Raw genomic sequence first — 18,779 nt, forward strand, 5'->3', positions numbered from 1 at the left:
GGACTTTAGTGTTAAGAAAGTTTACCAAAATGAATACCGTCCTGCTTTCACATATTGACCTATAATATGGTCGGCTTTTTTAAAACATAAGGCTCTACATGTGAAATGTGAATGGTCTGTTGGTCAGGATTTGGAAAAATGCAGTTTGCCAAAAGTTGCTTGGGTCTGTGGGGAGGGTTTGAAACAGTCCTTAATGAGTGATTATAGATAAATTTCCATTTCCCAGCCTGGTGCTTTCCTGAGAAATTAGCACACTATTTCAAAAAGTATACAGAACCTCCATCAGCTTGAAGATTCAGACTCTCATTAGGTTTAAAATGCCTTTAATAGTAACTTATTCATAGTTAACCACCTGAACTACCTTACCGACTACAATAATAATAATAGCTGTAATTTTTTGAGCAGTTGCTAGATCAGAGACTATGTCAGAGACTTGACATGCTTTATTCAGGTACCGCTCATAACAGTGTGAAGTCAATACTATTATGCAACCCCATTAAAAATTTCTTTCTCTTTTTAATTGTGGTAAAAACACATAAAATTTGTCATCTTAACCATTTTTAAACATACACTTTAGTAATGTTAAGTATATTTGCATTGTTGTGCAACAGATCTCCAGAAATTTTCCATCCGGCAGAACTGAAACTCTGTCCCCATTGACAACTTACTCCCATCCCCAGCAGCCACTGTTCTATTTCATTTCTATTAAGTTTCATATCTATCCTCATTTTATAACTGAGGGAACTGGGGCACAAGGAACTTAAAAAACTTATAGATGCCTGCCCGGTGGCCAGTGAGTATAAGACTAGGATAACAGCTAGCTGTAGCTGGTCCAAAGCCTGTGCTCTAGGATTATACCTTAAGCTTATCGATTGAAAAGTGTTCTCCTGACCAACTGGATCAGAATCATTGACAGGGATGGTAGGGGATGTGGCTTGTTAAAATGCATATAGGGTCTGATCCTATATGGTTTGATGCAGAAGGCTGGTGGGTGAAGGATTGGCCAGGAATCCTCTCATGGTTCTGAAGCACATTCAAGTTAGAGAAGTTCGGTGTTTTAGTTCCCCTGCTTAAAAACAGGCTGGGGCACCTGGGTGGCACAGTCAGTTAAGCATCCAACTTCCACTCAGGTCGTGATCTCACAGTTCATGGGTTCAAGCCCCCCGTTGGGCTCTGCGCTAACAGCTCAGAGCTTGGAGGCTGCTTTGGATTCTGTCTCCCTCTGCCTTTCCCCCACTTGTGTTTTCTCTCTCTCTCAAAAATAAACATTTTAAAAAAAAGTGTGTGTGACACACACACACACACACACACACACACACACACACACACACACAAAAGAAGGCTGAGACACCTGGGTGGCTCAGTCAGTTAAGTGTCCACTCTTGATTTTGGCTCAGGTCATGATTCACAGTTGTGGGTTTGAGCCCCAAGTCAGACTCTGTGTTGATAGTGTGGAGCCTGCTTGGGATTCTCTCTCAAAAATAAATAAACTTAAAAAAAATTGTTATAAAAAAAGAAACAGGCCCACTTTGATATGGATACGATCTGATCCGTGCCCTCAAGGAGAAGTGTGCTGGGGGAGACAGGAAAGAGAAGAAGCAGCTGCCATAAAATGCAACAAGAATTAGAGAAAAGGCCACTGTGAAGAGCACAGAGAGATCTCTGGGTCTGAAGTGACTGCCCTTCTTATCCATTCAGGATCATGTTTGCCAGTTTGCACTATTCACACGGATACGATATTGTATACCTAGCACACGTCATGCATTTCCTGTTAGAGTTGCCATGGAGCGCTGTATGCAGTGGGCTTTTAGTCAACGATTACCTATTATTTGTTGTAATAAATCACTGGTCAGTCACTTTGGCACATTTTACTATACACGTTTAGGGTTTCAGGCTCCTGGAAGTGAAGGACAGTATTACCTTAGCATGCATGTTATCTGCATAGCACAGAAAACAATAACCATTGGGCTAGCTATAGTTGTTTTTAAGTTTACTTATTTATTTTAAGAGAGAGAGAGAGAGAGGGCGCGCGCACGCACGAGTGGGGGAGGGGGAGAGGGTTGGAGAGACGGAATCCCAAGCAGGGTCTGCACTGTTAGCACATAGACCGGTGCGGGGCTCTAACTCATGAACCCATTAGATCAGGACCTGAGCTGAGATCAAGAGTCAGATGCTGAACTAATTGACTGCTATACCCAGGCACCCTGGGCTATAGTTTTTCTAACAACTCAGTCATTCCCTGTTGATAAGGCAGGCACTGAGATAACATGAACTTTACCAGACCTGGAAGTTCTTCATGGGGGAGAATCTGACTTACAATTTGAAAGCAAAAGTGTTGATGATGATGGTGGTGTGATGACAACAGTGATCACATTTATAGGAAACATTCAGACATTTTGATTTTTTTTTTTAATTAAAAAAAATTTTTTTTTAACGTTTATTCATTTTTGAGACAGAGAGAGACAGAGCATGAATGGGGGAAGGTCAGAGAGAGAGGGAGACACAGAATCTGAAACAGGCTCCAGGCTCTGAGCTGTCAGCACAGAGCCTGACGCGGGGCTTGAACTCACGAACTGCGAGATCATGACCTGAGCCGAAGTCGGATGCCCAACCGACTGAGCCACCCAGGCGCTCCGACATTTTGATTTCTGGCACTTAACACTCGAGAATGTTTTCTCTAGGGTATTGAATTTTCTCTAGGGTAATTTACTAGAAATACAAATTGATCTAATTCTTTTCCTACTCACTTTATTTCCAAATCACATCTCTGAGCATCCAGGGAGCTCCCTCTGACATTCCAGTGATGGTGGTGCTCCACTGGCACAAGTGAGAACATTTGAGTACAGCTGTCACAGTCCTTCTCTTTCAGGGGGACGTTCTTCCTGCATGACTCTAAGTCTAATGCCAGTGAAACACTTACCTTGGCAGTTTCCAGTGAATTCCTAAAACTTTTGTCAGCCTTGACCATTATGAAATTTTTCTTCAAGATCTTGGTTGTGCCCTCTATTTGCTTAAATCTTGGGAGGCCCAGCATGGCCTGTGATTAGCTCTTCCTCCCTCACAAAGTCAGCTGCTCCTCCCTACTCCTCAAGAAGGCAGAGGGTGATGCTCCACTGAGGTATTCTGACGGACACTGTTTCATTCTTCTTTCTTTCCAGTTTTTCAACCTATCACCCTGGAGAGCCCTTGGACAGGCCCTATTATGGCCTTGGTTTCCTCATGACTCAGTTATGACATTCCTTTAAGGATGTTAGTTTGGTTGCCAGGCACCCACAGCCCCATGGGGAGGTCTCACTGAGAGACTGCTGGGATACTTACTGGGAAGGAGCACCTTCCTAATTGGGATCATGTTATCTTTCTAAAATACTGGACAGGATCATCCATTTGCTTAAACCTGGCTGTGGTTCCCTTTGGACTTACAAAATCAAGTGCAATCTCCTGACCAGGGCTCCCCATGAGGAGACTAGACCCTACCTCTGCTTTCAGCCTTGTCTCCTGCCAGTCTACTCACCTATCCACCCACACACTCACACTCTTCTGTACCTTTCCCATATGCTCTGTTCTCTGCTCTGAAGCACCTCTCCTTGTCTGTCCTGTACACTCTTCATCTTTCAAAATGTCAGATGTCATGTCTATGAAGCATTTCCAGACTTCCCTGGTAGGACTGATCTCTCCTTCCTTTTTTTAAAATAAACTCTATACCCAACTTGGGGCTCAAACCCACCAACCTGAGTTCAAAACTCAAGGCTCCAGGCACCTGGCTGGCTCAGTCAGTAGAGCATGCAATTCTTGATCTTGGGGTCATGAGCTCAAGCCCCATATTGGATATAGAGCTCACTTAAAGAAAAAAAAACAAAAAGAGTCACATGCTCTACTGACTGAGCCAGCCAGGCACCCCTCACCTTCCTTTCTCTATACAGCTTCTCATTACAACCCTTGTCACACTCTATTGTAATGATCTGTTTACACTGCTATCTTTCTCAGTAAGCTGTGAGACTCTTGAGGGAAGGGGCCATGTCTCATACATCTTTGAATCCCCAGAACCCAGTACTCAAAACATGGTTTCGAGTGGAGCTTGGCTCTTTGGTGGGGCTCAAGTTGGATGACTGAGGGGAGGGTGATAGGGGAAGATGCTATCTATCTTACCCACTTCTTCTCCTTCATCTGCAAGCATCTTTCTATGCCACATGACCTTCTCCTGGTCTGGTAATACCACTGGTAAATTGGCTAACACTTGCTGAGACTCCAGTAGGACACAGTGACTTACCTCAACAAATGTGATCTTGGGTTGGGGTCAGGTTAACTCATGCATATATCTTAACAGTTAAAGTGCAAGTAAGTGTGTCACATTTGTAGCACTTAAAGACTGAGGGGCTACAGAGAAACGGAGCCATCAAAATGGAAGTGGTCTTGCCAGAGAAGGACTTCAAGGAATAGGTACATTTAAAGTGAGGTTTTGGGGTGCTCGGGTGGTTCAGTCAATTGAGTGTCCAACTGTTGATTTCGGCTCAAGTCATGATCCCAGGGTTGTGGGATTGAGCCCCGAGTGGGACCATGCTCAGCATGGAGCCTGCTTGGGATATTCTCTCATTCTCTCTCTCATTCTCTCTCTCTCTCTCTCTCTCTCTCTCTCTCTCTCTCTCTCTCTCTCCCCACCACCCCCCCTGCCCCTGTCCTGTTTGTGCACACGCACTTCCTGTCTCACTCTAAAAAAAAAAAAAAAGTTAGGTTTAGAAGGTCAGGTATGCCAAAGGACCAAGGTGGGGGGGGGGCGGGGCGGGAAGAGACTGGGAATAGCAAGTAGAGACAAACCAGTGGGGTTGGCTTTCTCTGCTCTGCAAGAGCCTTGCACGCTTCTGGTCACCAGTGATTCAACAAGTCAAGCAAAATGGAGGACCACAGTATGAGATACTGCATCTGTCAATGGCTGAATGGGATTCTCTAGCATTAGGAAAAGGAAGCCTAATCCAGCCAAATTAATAGGGGTGACTGCTGGTTCTGTTACTCATTAGCTGCTTGACTTTCCATACGACAAGGCACAAGACAGCCTCTGCTTGATGAAGCTGGACTGGAACCCACTGGAATCCCTCTGTTCTTGCCGCATGCCCTGGTAGACCCAACACTTGCTCCTTCTTGGACTCTGAGGGGAAAAGGCTGAACAACCTGTTCCTTTCCTTTTTTCTGGGCATTTTCCCTCTAAGCGTGATCTGGGGATCCAACAATGGGAAAGCTAAGAGCTGGCCTGGTCCAGCTTTGTTTCTGAGTGGGACCATGGTAGATGGATTGACCTGGGCACCAGAGGAGGGTGCTGGAGTTAGGGGAAGGATGTTCATTCTCCCTTGAGGAGGAAATATGAAGATTCCTTCAGCAACTGTAGCCTATACTCTAGTTAACCATAGTCCTTAGAAAGCCTATAATATTCATTTCCAAACTAAAAATTGGAGGCATGCAATCTTATCAGGAAGACCCATTACAAAAAAAAAAAAGAAGAGAGATTTTCATCAAATAGTACTTTATGATTTTACAAAACATTTCAAAGACATTTTCTCACCTGCAGGAGGGAGGGCATGGTACTTTCTGTTTTACAGATGCAAAAGCCAGTTTAGATTTAGTTAACCTTTTCAAAGAAACTTATGGGAAGGATAGGACTAGAACCTAAGGCTTACCACCTGAAATCCCAAACTCTTCTAAGTGGTGTACCCCAAGGTATGACTGGTAACAGCAGTACCTGAGATGATTAAAGAAAAATATTTAAATATAAAAAATTAATATATATTTGTTTTATATATTATATATTTTTTTATTTTGATGTGATTTATAAAAAAAATAACTATCATATCTAAGCTTATTTCAGAGATATTATTACTCAGGATGAGGCTGAAAAAATGGTATATAGGTAAGGTGCAAATAAGCAAATATGTGAAAATGTAATTAAAAGCTAAAAAAAGTTTTTAATGTTTATTTATTTTGAGAGAGAGCACACACGAGCAGGGGAGGGGCAGAGAGAGAGGGAGAGGCAGAATCTCAAGCAGTCTCTGTGCTATCTGTGCAGAACCCAACTCGGGGCTCCAATGCAAGAACCATGAGACCAAAACCTGAGGTGAAATCAAGAGACAGACGCTTAACCAACTGAGCCACCCAGGTGCCCTGAAAATGTAACTTTAATAACTGAATTCAGGAACAACTGAAATATAACATGCTTCCATCCTGAGTTTCCACTTGACAGTTTTTACTATAATTATTATGACATCAGAAATACTGAAGAATATTTTCAGTGAGAGAAAATTCAATAATAAATATGTGAATGATATTTTAAGTTCTCAAAAAACCTAAAGCATTTGTAAGAAAGATTAAAGGGGATGACATTTGATTCTTGTAGGTGCTTCTTAGTAACAGTAACCCTTTGCTTTATAGAAACACGTCTTTTAAAGTTGCCATTAAGGTAGTAAAAGAATATTTCTGAAGACTTGGAAAATAGAGAACATGTTTTTCTTATTTTAACACCTAAATTGTAGTGATAATTTGGTAGATATTTTAATAATATTTTGAATTAAAATTCAATAGCCAATTCCTGCAATAGCCAGAGAATTTTAGATGCTAACGTAGGTCTACATGAATTTCTAAGAGTTCAGCTGAATTCATTCAACACGGTCGACAATTCACATTGGGCTGATGGGTCGTTACTACCAGTGCTGAGATTCTGACAGATGATATTCCATGGCCTTTGATAGGGAAGCCCTTTAAATGATTCCTAAGAATGTAATAGTTGGAATATCTGAAGAGGGGTTAGTTTTGAGCCAACTGGTGAATGCAGCGACAACTGCTTGGGAAGGCATCTCAGCCCCTGTCTCAGACACGGCCTTAGAAGGGGCATGGGGTGTCGGGGATCCTGCCTGCTGGACAGCCTATCAGATTTATTTTCCGATTTCTGAAAGGTGAAAAGTCTGGAGAAGCTGCCTCCTTTCCTCCATCTTTTCCCGACTTGTACAAACTCTTGTAGTTCTCCGACTTGTACAAACTCTGAGCACAGAACCATCAGTGGGGTCTGGAAGGCAGCGCCCCTGATGCTCCCCAGGGCACTTCCACCGGCCAGGTCAGTAGTGGCCCAAGAGGACACCAAGGATCACCTGTCCAGGCAGCCCCTCTGTGACTTTCCACCAAACAGAAATAGACAACTCTCCAGGATGGGTGTTCTGAGGTGGTATTCTGTAGCTGAAACAAAAAGTGCACAGAGATACATACAGAGAAAGGGTCTTGCTTCTCTTGTTTAAGGCACCTTGGTGCAGAGGTTAGGAATATGGGCTTTTGGATCAGCTACACCTTGAACTCAAGCTTTGCCTTTTCCTAGCTGTGTGTGATCTGCAGCACACACTGTTACTTTTCTAAGCCTCAGTTTCTTGACCTGTAAAATGGGGATGATAATACGTCCCTTAGAAAATTGTGTTGAGAATAAAATAATGTATACAATGGCCTGTCATGCAACAGGCTCTCAGTACATGGGAGCTGCCACTGCTGCCACCACTACCATTCCTGTCACTGCTGCTGTGACTGTGTCCTCTCTGAGACTGCTGCCACTACCACAGCCAATGCTGTCACCTCTGATTGCTATTGCCACCACCACAATCCCTGCTACTCCTGCCACTGCTATTGTTGGCTGGAGATGATTTAATTCCATTTATCACAGAAAGGTTCAGTGAAGTGTACAGTATTTGAATCATAACAGGATTTTACGTCTTCAGAGTAGCTTTGAGGGTTCTGAGGGACATCAACATTCTGGAAGGTGCAATGAGCAGAGGCCAACTCATCCCTAAAGCTTCCCACCCCCTCCAAACATAAATCAGAGACTGAACTGTCGCTTTAAGAAACTAGACTCAGGGGTGTGACATAATTTGACACCTCATCAGTATTTGAAAACAAGTACATTTAAAAGAACTTAAAAGCTTAGAATATCAGCTGAGGAGATACTAATGAAATGCAGGTGACCTGATATTGGGAGCATCACTTACACTGGAGGAGGAGGTAAAACAGGACAGGGTTTCCAGCAACAGAGAGCAGGAGAAGGAAGAATACTGGCAAAGGCAAATGGCCCAATGCATTTATATAAAAAGGAGGAAACTCCCCGGAATGTGGAAACTGAGTGAATGTAAAATGAATAGACATCATTAACATTTTGCTTTTTAAAAAGGAAGCATGAAATCACTTAGCTTTAGCCCTGCATGGAAAATGGAAACACTTGTGTTATACTCCAGTAAGGTTATCTGGGGACTTTACCAACAGTTGTAGGAGGCTGGAGGAGAAAAGAAGAGACAGTGGAAGGCTTGCGAGATGAATTTGGCAGGGAAGACAGAGGTGACTGGACAGGAGGGAGGAGAGCAGAGGTGAATGTTTGGGTCAATTATCTTAATATGTGACGGGTCCCGAGTTGTCTACTTGCCCAGATGGAGGGTCTCAGTGGATTGGAGCCATCTTTACTACACAAACGGAAAGGGGAGACCAAAGGTGCCTTCGTTTTGAAAATTCTTCTCAGAGCCCACAAAATGTAGGCTGCAAGATGTATCTTTAAAAATATTCAGGCAGGATGATCAGATAGGGACAGACATGTCTTTATTTTAAATTATCTTTTGACAAGGAAATTTAGAAAAACCTGGCCAGGTATGCCGCGTGGAAAGCTACCTACTGAAATGAAACAGTTGGATTTATAAGCATATTGCAATCTAAAGGAGTTTCCACATTTGCTAGCACATTTGAGGTCATCCTTAATTTTCTGGATTTTTTTTATAGCTTTATCAAGGTATAATTTGCATACCATAAAATTCACCCATTGTTAAGTGAATAATGGGTTGATTTTTAATTATGAAGAGCTCTGCAGCCATCATCTTCCTCTCAGATTTTTTTTAAACAGAAATCTTACTTGAAAATAGTTTTATTTTTAACACTGAGTTAAACATGTAAACATTTTTATTTAATTTAGAATATTTTATGCCATATTTAAGCTGGTATTGCCTATGAGAAAAGCAGAGGGTGGAAGTCATTTTAAGGCAGCTTGTAGCTAAGAGCAGTAATATTACACTTCTATTTTATAACCTGTGGGCTCATTCTTTCTTTGGAAAACACATCTACATGAACTAACATTAACTCAAAGTCACTTTAAACTTCAAAGATTAAAATATCACTGAAGAACAATGATGAAATAACTGGTGAAAAGATTTTCTTCCAATTATTCTAGAAGTGAACAAAAGGTCAGTATGATATAAACTGTTAAAAGTACAGTGAATAATTTCTTTCTAGCACTGTCAGAAACTTGGAAACTAGTTTGCTAAATAGTATTTACTAAATGTATATTGTATACCTATTTCTGTCCAAAATGCTGTGGGGAGGTATGTGATTCAGCAAATAGAATTCCTTACTCCCTAGGGTGGTGGTGAGAAAGTTCCCTACTTTCTTTTCATTCAGGTCCACTAACCTAAAGTGGAAAAAAAAATTGTAGAAACTCTTGATTTAATAAAATAAAAATTCCCCTGCTTTTAGTATAAAAAGATTTATAAAATTCCTTAATAAGTACAACAAAAAATTCAAAGAATGCTCTGAACTTCTTTACTATAATCAGGTAAAGGAGAGAAGGCAACAGATGGTCGTGGGGTATGGAGATGATGTGGTAAAGAGACAGAAAGAAAAAGAGGAAAAAAAGGGAGAGAATCAAAAACAGATAAAGAAAAAGAAGAAAAAAGCAAGAATTCGTGGAAAGGAAAAACGAGGAAGGAACAGGAAAGCCATACATAGAATCACACACATACGGACCCACACACACAAAAAGAGAAATACTCTACGAGGAAAAAAAGAGAGATGTCCAAGGAGTAAAACCATCCTTTCATGGCCCGTATTTGGATCTTGCTATTAAAGACGCTGAAAGCCATGGTGTGTTTGTGCAACCACAGGTGTAAGAACAGGACATTGGGAACCTGTCCTTCGAGCGAGATGAAACGAGGCTCAGGGCGAGATACGGCCTCTTTGCCAAAGGCTCCCAGTGTAGCTCGGAGAGTTTCCAATCTACACTGGGAGATAGAATGAAAGATGACTAATAGAACAGAACGGGGTGTGTGGTGATCAGAGCAGAAGTCTTTCTGGGGCAGGACAGAATTGGGAAGGAGGGCACCATGTGGGAAATGATGGCAGGGAGTGCTGGGAAGGCACACGGATACTCTTGCTCTTTCCCTCTTCATCAGTTTCTGCTCAGGCAAAAAAAAAAAAAAAAAAAGCGTATGACTAAGAAAAAGATACCAATGTGAACTAACCAAATTCACATTTTGTTTGTGACTGAATACTTTTAAGGTTCTGTCTGGTTTTGGTCATTAGCCTAGGGTCACCAGGACCCAAGTGAAACCTCACTGATGCCAACTATGTTCATATCTTTATTTATAAAGTTTGCCCTGAATTCTGGTTGGGGCTCTATCACCACCTTGGCTGTGAGTGACCTTGGGTAGCTTCTAAACCCTTGTTGAGTCTTAGTGTATTAAGTTGTAAACTGAAAGAATTTAACTAGAAGATTTCTGAGATTTTATCCAACTAAAAGAATTATATTTTTAATTGAAATTGAGCAAAAAAAATTTCTTGAGACTATAAATCAGAATAGAAAAATTTTGATTAAAATATCCCTAAGAACATGCTATAAATTAAGGTCGAAGCAAACAACTTTAAAAATCAGATTTAACCTACATATACGATCTCTTATCTAGTACTAAACCATTTGCCACTAAAACTGTGAAATAGGCTCTATCAGCACTAGAACTGTATTGCCTTGATATACATGTTTAGATCTGCAATTTGTTGTGAATCATATATCAGCCTTGAAGTCCTCATTGGCAGACTATCAGCTTTTTAAAGAATTTGACTTTTTAAAGTCAAATCTATGGCATATAATTGTAAAAATATTAAATGAACAAGGAAATAAAGGGAGAAATGTAATAACTATGCATCTCAAAAGTAAGGTTATGTTCCTTCATCTTTCATTTTCACCAGACATCACTCGGTTCTGATTTTCGTATTCCTGCTTACAAATAAAGGGGGAAAGGCTGTGGGTGGTGGGACGCATGGGTGTGGGAGGGTACACTGTTGTCTATTAGTGGAATCAACCCTTTCAGCTGACAAAGACAACAACCAAATCTTTAGATGGTTTATTTGATCTGCGTGAAAGAGTGGCAGTGGGATTTCTGGCACTTGAATAAGCGGAAACAATATTTTTGGCTAGAGAGACTTCTGAGTTCTCTCAGGGAGTCTTCTAGAAGGCCATCTGGCCCAAACAGTATTTCTTTTGTAAAGCCCTGCATTTGGAAACACAAATGAAAGGTGTATAAGCTGCAATCAGATACCTATGAAAATAATTTGCTTTCAGTATGTGGAGGGGGGTGGGTATTATTCTTTGTAATTCTCTAGATGAAAAGACTCACATGAGGAAAAAAAATCTTTCTTTAATAAGATATAAATTCCCAATTTATATTCCAGCAGAGGGTTTGCTTATTAATGTAAACTTATTAATTTACATTATTGTTTTCTCGCAAGTGAAAGTAGAATGTTTCGATGATGTTTACAGTTATTATGTCAAGTAGTGACCTTGTTTTTGACCTTTTATAATTGTTAACTGAACCTAGATTTTAAAGGGGAACATTTCCTCTTCCTTGGTTTTTAGCCAGCTTGTGAAGCTGTAAACAAATGAAAATAACGAAAAAGTTAGACGAAATCCTTCCAAAACCAAATGAAGCACCTATAATAATGATCTGAGTAAAACTGAAAATGATGCATAGCCATATTTGTGGTAGGATACTGCAGAAACAGGAATATTCTAGCAAAGTGTATCTTTAAAATCTATCACATGTAATATACTTTGCTATTCTTTCACATTTTTTCTGTTAGTCTCCATTTATAAACGAATGGTAAATTCTTATATTAAGATATCTAGAATTACCTATTAATCATTTCCTTTAGTTGTCATTTTTTGCCCAAGAAGAAATGAATATGAAAAGAGAAAACATTTAGCACTGGGTTTATAATAGAGACATGAAAAAATATGCTATATCATAATACATGAATGTATACATATTGCATAAATATTTATATGTACTTAACATGTAAGTTACATATCATGACATAAACTAAATATTTGCTTGAGATGTTTTCATTTCAGTTATCCAATATTCATACTATGCACAATTTTTAGTTGATAAAAAAAGAACTGTCAAAATCATATTTTTAATAAGCAATTCTAAATTCAGTTCTGAACAGAGAATTTTCAAATAGTGGAATTGCCACTAATATGGAAAAAATAACAGAAACAAAATCAGCCTTTAAGAAAATCCTTTATAAATTTAAAGTAAATCACATGGAAAGTGATTTATCCTGGCTAAAGTTTCTACCAATAATTTGAAGCTAAAATAATTAATGACATGAAGGTTATATCTCAAAATATATTTTTCTGGAAGGATTGGAGAAAGACTCAAGTTTGATTAATATTGTGGACATATATCTCACGACTCATGTCTGCAAGTTAGACATATTTTAGCTTATGGGAATTAAAATAGGAGCATAGAGTATGTGAAATGTTTTAAGCTTTTCCAACAGATTTTTACAAGAAAGGTGAGCTTGTAATGTCAATCTATAGCCTAATTCCTATTCGTGGGGACTGTTGTGCCAAGGCAAAATTCTTTAGCCTATAAATATCTATAGTTTCCTGAAACAAAGCAGTCACTAGTATCATTATCCCAAATGGTACCATTACGCTGAATGGTGACAGATTATATGAGCAGATTATTATTTTTTTTTAATGTAAAGTATTTTTTACCTGACATTAGACTAAGGGGACATCTTCTAATTAAAATAAAACAACAAAAAATTCTGTGACACCAAACTGAACTCCAGTAAGTTACCTACTTGTGATCTAAGTATTCCCACAAATTTTGTTATTTGGAAGGGACAGAAGAAAAGGCAGAACTTTTATTTTTGATAATAATTATTATAGTTATGGAGTAAGAATAATTATTATTACTATAGAAAACACAAATGAACCAGCATTACCTGTGAACTTCAGCTATGGCTTTGGTCTCAGGGCAGAATATACTTTAAATACAATTTAAGCAGAAGTAGAGCAAGGCAAAAATATATAATTTTGGTTTCTTGGGTCATTTCTACTTAAAAACATTACTTGAATGAAATTTTCATCCGAGTGGGGAAAAAAAGGTCTTTTGGAAATTTGTAACTGTCTCACTAGGACACAAACTATCAGTTTCCTGTAGTTGAGAGAGTCACCTGTGCTTTGGACAAAATATCTGAGGGTAGATGTTTTCATCAGTGATTCACATTTGAAATAAAACAGATTAGATGTTTGTTGGAAGCAATACTTTATACAATTGAGCAACCTATTTATACTAAATCTTTACAAACAGAACGCACATTATTTAAACCCCAAGACCCTTCAAGACCCAGAGTCACCTACCTGCAGACCCAATTTTTGTGACCAGCCAATTTATAGGCAAAGTGAAAGAAACATGCGAACAGGATAAAATAACCATATGTCCCCACTGGAAGCCCCATTACTTGAATCATTTAAACCTTGCTGGACAAAGCACCAGGAGAATTTGCTGTAGGAAACAAACAGCAATGGGGCAGAGAGGAAATGACCTAATAGTAAGTCTCCCTTCTGCTCTAATTTCTGTGGTTCTGTGTTCAGAAAAGCTGTCCTGTCACACTGTTGTGGAAGCTTATACTCCAACAAGAGAGCATTTCTTATTAAAAAAAAAAAAAAAAAAAGCCAGTTCAGAATTTAACATTTAAGTTGCCATCATCAAAAGGCAAGGACACTTTGGGACAATTTTGTTTGGGAACAATACTTTTAAGATATGATGGAAAAGTGTTTTTGCTTTCATTCAAGAACTGAAATGCCAGCAAAAGAGTATGTTTCTAGTTTGAATTTTGTTTGTTGGCTACCGAAATTTAGGGTAACCTCTCCCATACTCCTAGCTGCTTACAATACCAAGAGGCATCCTTTGATGTGATCCAATGTGAAAACCAGGGTAGACTAACAGAGGCAGTGTTGACCCAGAACTGGAACTCTGCTTGGTCTGCCATTTTGATGACCCATATCTTGCCTCAGTTTATTATTTCAGTAGGAAGTATTTATCACATGCATATTCTTAGCTGGCAGAAGGTACACACAGAGAGGTGTAAAACATTTAGTGAATGTGTGCATAGGCACAGGCAGGAGAGGGGAGTGGATGGAGTTATTGGTATGTATGAATGGAAAAGTACATGGCTCTTCTCTTAGGTAAATACTTATGTGTATTCATGGAGCACCTGGGTTTTGGAGTCAAGATATAGAAGTGAACATAAAACACAATGTCAGCTTCGAAATATTTTTCTATAAACTGCAGTGTTTTTCCAATAGCCACTCCTGATTTGAAATCAAAGAACACTATCCTGAAATTGGTGTCAGTCCAAATGGGATGTTTCTAATATCACATATTTTGCCTTTGGATTTTAAGTGCAGGTTTGTGCAAAGATGAGCCTGTGTGTGAGGGTGAACGTGTGTGCAAGGTCAGAGCTGAAGGCAGGTATCCATAATGAGCAGAGGGAGTGACCCACTTAATACTGTTACCCTCATTTCCAAGTCCCGGGATTTTTAGGTGTTTTTACTGCCAGTGAAAAGTGTTAAGTGGTACGTCTCACACTGATGTCACCAGTTCACCACCCAGAGCCAGTTTTGTCTTTTTTTTTTTTTTTGTAAAGGGGACTGTTTAAGATTTAGAACCTTGGTAATGTTTCAACATTCTTTCTCTCCTAAGTACTTTTGCATCGTAGGTATTAAAACTCCACTCCTTATGTAAATAACAAGGCCGAGTTCAGATATTACCTCTAGGATAGATTTATAAATGCAACTTTCCCCCCATTCTCTTAAAAAGAGTCAAACGGTATTACTGCAAATAACCTTTAAGATAATTAACTGACAATGCTGTGAGTAGCATAAAATCTTCCTTCAGGCGACACCTAATTTAAGTGTTACTGGCACAAAGTGGAGACAGATTGCGCATCACTACTGCAATATTTACATAGCAGAAACCCACAGAGCAGGAAACGCGAGGCTCAATGATGCACTAAATTAGGAACAACCGTACTCCAGCGTTAATTTGCTCTCCATTCTATCCAAATCTCAGGTCCAGAAATTGGTACAGACACATATACAACCTCCCACTCTTAAATGACTCAACCGGAGGAGATTTTGGTACATTTTTGCCCCGAAATTAATATAAATTGGAATTTATTTCTTCTCTCCACAAGGACCATTTGATCAAACTGTGTTTATTTCATTACAACTTGCTCTCACTTTGATCTAAAATTATTTTCCTATGAATGTTGGTTGTATCTGAGTCTGTAGAGAAAAACTAAACAGACTTCTATTTTCTCAAAGGCTTCCAATATAGTTTATGAACAGAATAAACTATAGAGAGACTTGAGGGCCAGTTTGCGAAATATTCAGAAACATGGAAGGGCCAATTTACCTGAAGTGAATTTCTCACTGGTGAATGCTGTCCCCCTGCCCCCATAACTTACCCCTCTCAATGCAATGGTTTTTGGAACAAATGAAACAACATATTTTTTATATTTTTCCCCACGGCATTTTAAACACCAGTTTCACCCAAGGTATTAAGAAAACGTTTACCTTTCCTAATTGTTGATGTTCTTTAAAGGCAGCGATCAGTTCTTCAGCCCACTTAATCTTTTCAGGGGAAGGAGAAAACTGTTCCTGAACCACGGCAATTTGGTTAGGGTGTATCACCTGCTTACCTACAAGAAGATTAATAACACCGGAAACACAAAACAACAAACAGATGTTCAAACAAAATGTTTCAACCAGGAAAGCCTCCTAATGCCTCACAGACTGTACGCAAAATAACTAATATTTTACAACTTTTTAAAAAGAAAGGAACTGCAATCTGGCAGGCTTTTCCAGAATACCACATAAGAAACCTAGAAGAATGGGAATAATTGTGTTTCCTATCCTATAGAAATACCACCTTAGCGCAGATAATCTCTAATTTTTAGTTACAGGTGGGTAGACTGGCAGCTCGCTGGCTAATCCTTTGGCAGAAACTTTAAAGGATAATAACTGCAAATTAGAGTGATTATTTTTAAAGTATAAAAAAATGATATAACTCTTCCAAATTTTACAAGTTGTCTTTTGCTTATTTTGTATCATTTATCCCACCTGCCATGATTTCTTTTAGGAGTAGTCTGTTGGTTTTCATAAAGCTTACAGAAGCAGATGTCAAATAGCGGCTTATAATAACATATAATAACATATTAAGAAAATAACATTTTCTCTCTTATAGATGAATACAGTGTGCCATTTCTAACCACCAACAGAAAACTGAATGTCAATGAAAATATTTTATTCAGTACAGTGACACAGAAGGCAAATTTGAACAGTGGTTTGGTCTCTAGATTACTCCATTTTAAAATGTTTAAGTAAAAAAGTTACAGAAAGTTTCTCTACCCAAAAACATAACCAGATTTTCCCTTTTTTTAAATAGAATGAAGACTCAATATTTCCTTCTTTTATCAATATTTAGATACCCCAGAAGAAATCTTATCTCTGTAGTGATAGCTTTAAAAAAGCTTTCTGCTTCTTTCTTAAGTTTAAGGATCTTAAGTAAAAACATTACACAAACATAAGACTCACAGGGTTCTATGAAATCATGAAGTCATTAAAAGAAACAACTTAACAATCAGGGAAGTATGCAATTGAATCAGGTCATTAATAAAATACAACATAATTTAATGATATAATAATGACAAGGTTATATTTTATTACATACATTATAAAGTTATGGACATATTTGGTTCTTTAAAAATGAATGTGCACTTAATGATAATTTGCTCTCCTAAATTTATTTGTCCATATATCAATTTGTCTTGCTTTTGAAATAGTTGTTTTAACATTTAGGCAGTACAAATTATACTCTTGATGTTTTTAAAAATGGTCAATTCCTGTTACTCTCATTATTCTATTGAATAGGAAAAAACCCAATATTTGTTAAAAAAAAAATTCTTAGTGTTTCAAGGAAAAGAGTTTAAATGAATAAATGTAACAGTATCTTTTCTTACAGTAGCAGAATTAGAACCCTTTCACATTGTTATTTCATTCTTATCTGTCAGCACACTAATACAACATTAAAACCCTATACAAATAAAGCTGCTTTAAATTATTTGAGGAATTGTGCTCGCTTCAGCAGCATATATACTAAAACTGAGGAATAATTTCAGGGAACAAATAATACCAGCGATGATAAATGAGAGCTTTTTTTAATAGTAGGTATTGCAATTATATTTAAGTAATCTAATTGTTGTTACAATATTATTAATAAAGGATATCAGTTCTGGTAGTCATTTTGTACTAATTGTTAGTCCTGAATTTTATAATTTATGTACATAATTTATACTGATGTGTTAAAAGCCAGATTTCACGGGAACTTCTTGGTACAGACACTACGACTTGAGGAGAAAAACAAACTATTTAGAAATGCTCTGAAACCATGGATGGCTTGCAAGTATCCATCTTTTAGGTAATGAGGGTAATTTTCAGATATGTGTTAAGTTTCAGAAATTTATGAACATCCATGTATGAAGTTATCTTTTGTCGATTCTTACATATCCCAACAACAGGACATCAGACTTTAATGTCATGTGGGAGTGAAGCAAATATTTTATACAGAAGAGCTGTTATTGGCAAGTTACTGAGGGTGCAAAATTGGAAGACATTAAAATTTATGACCATGAAATCCTTTTTACAGTACCACTTGATATATCGTGCTTTAAATCAATACCTGTCAAGTCTTTTAGGTGACTGTATGATGGTGTCATTTTTGTCTTCTACAAAAGACTGCAAAAAAGAAGAAAACCTACCGTGCTTCATATTTATAATCTTTCTTCTCAGCATGCAGGACTGGAATACCTGTGATGACTAAGTCAGCTGTTGAAGCTTTATTCCAAGATTTATTTTTGGCTTCTTTTTATAAAAATAATTCCTAATGTTAATAGCCACTTATAGAGCCAATGCATTGATTTAAAATCAATCTGCATGGATTGTGGCCCAGTGAAATAATGACTGCAGAAAAGAAACTATAACCTACTGTTTGCTGCATGGCTAACTTTAAAAAAATACAACTCATTAAAAATAATATATAATTTTGAAAAGTACAGAAAATCCTTATGGCACAGACTGTCCCTTATCAGCGTTACAGATATCACAATACTTCCATTTGATTTGAAAACTTTCAGCCACTTGCTTCAGATAGAGTATTTCCCCTTCCTTCTGTCCCTCCTTCCTTTCTCACTGTCCTCCCTTCCTGTGCAAAGCCCAAGTTATGGCAATTAAATGACAAATAATTAGGACAAACAGATCAGAACTGGGTCTAAAATACTCAAAGAAAGCCCTTATTGTTTAAAAATACTACAAGTAATCTCATATCTTATAATCAGACTAATTACCTTTTATTGGTATGTAGAAATATAATTGGGACAACAAAGCCCTTCTTTCTAAAAATTGCAAAATGGTTATGAAGTGTAGCTCCCCACTTTACTGACTTGTTCACTTGCATATATAATGGGCACTGTACCCTCTGTGCCTCCCCATTCTCCCCCTGCTTCCATTTGTGTGTGTGTGTGATTTAATACTCCCTGTTGTTGAGAAACAATAGTGCCAAGCCCGTAAGCTCCTCACGCTGAGTTGGGCACAG

General features: G+C 38.4%; 1 protein-coding gene across 9 annotated transcripts in view; it reads right to left on the reverse strand.

The window, feature by feature from the left end:
• The window catches only part of CLYBL (citramalyl-CoA lyase), a 264,498-nt gene that overhangs the window by 21,430 nt on the left and 224,289 nt on the right, over positions 1–18,779 (reverse strand). For 7 of the 9 annotated variants that reach the window (XM_060636775.3, XM_078432244.2, XM_060636774.3 and 4 more), the window contains exon 7: positions 15,704–15,828. In XM_060636775.3, coding sequence (XP_060492758.1) covers positions 15,704–15,828 — 125 coding nt within the window. Of the gene's footprint in view, positions 1–5,560; positions 5,729–11,445; positions 11,697–15,703; positions 15,829–18,779 lie in introns of those variants that run through there. The other 2 variants (XM_060636776.2, XM_060636777.2) reach the window with 2 other exon arrangements.

Source organism: Panthera onca, chromosome A1, assembly GCF_046562875.1.
Source record: "Panthera onca isolate mPanOnc1 chromosome A1, mPanOnc1 haplotype 2, whole genome shotgun sequence".
Classification (NCBI taxonomy): domain Eukaryota; kingdom Metazoa; phylum Chordata; class Mammalia; order Carnivora; family Felidae; genus Panthera; species Panthera onca.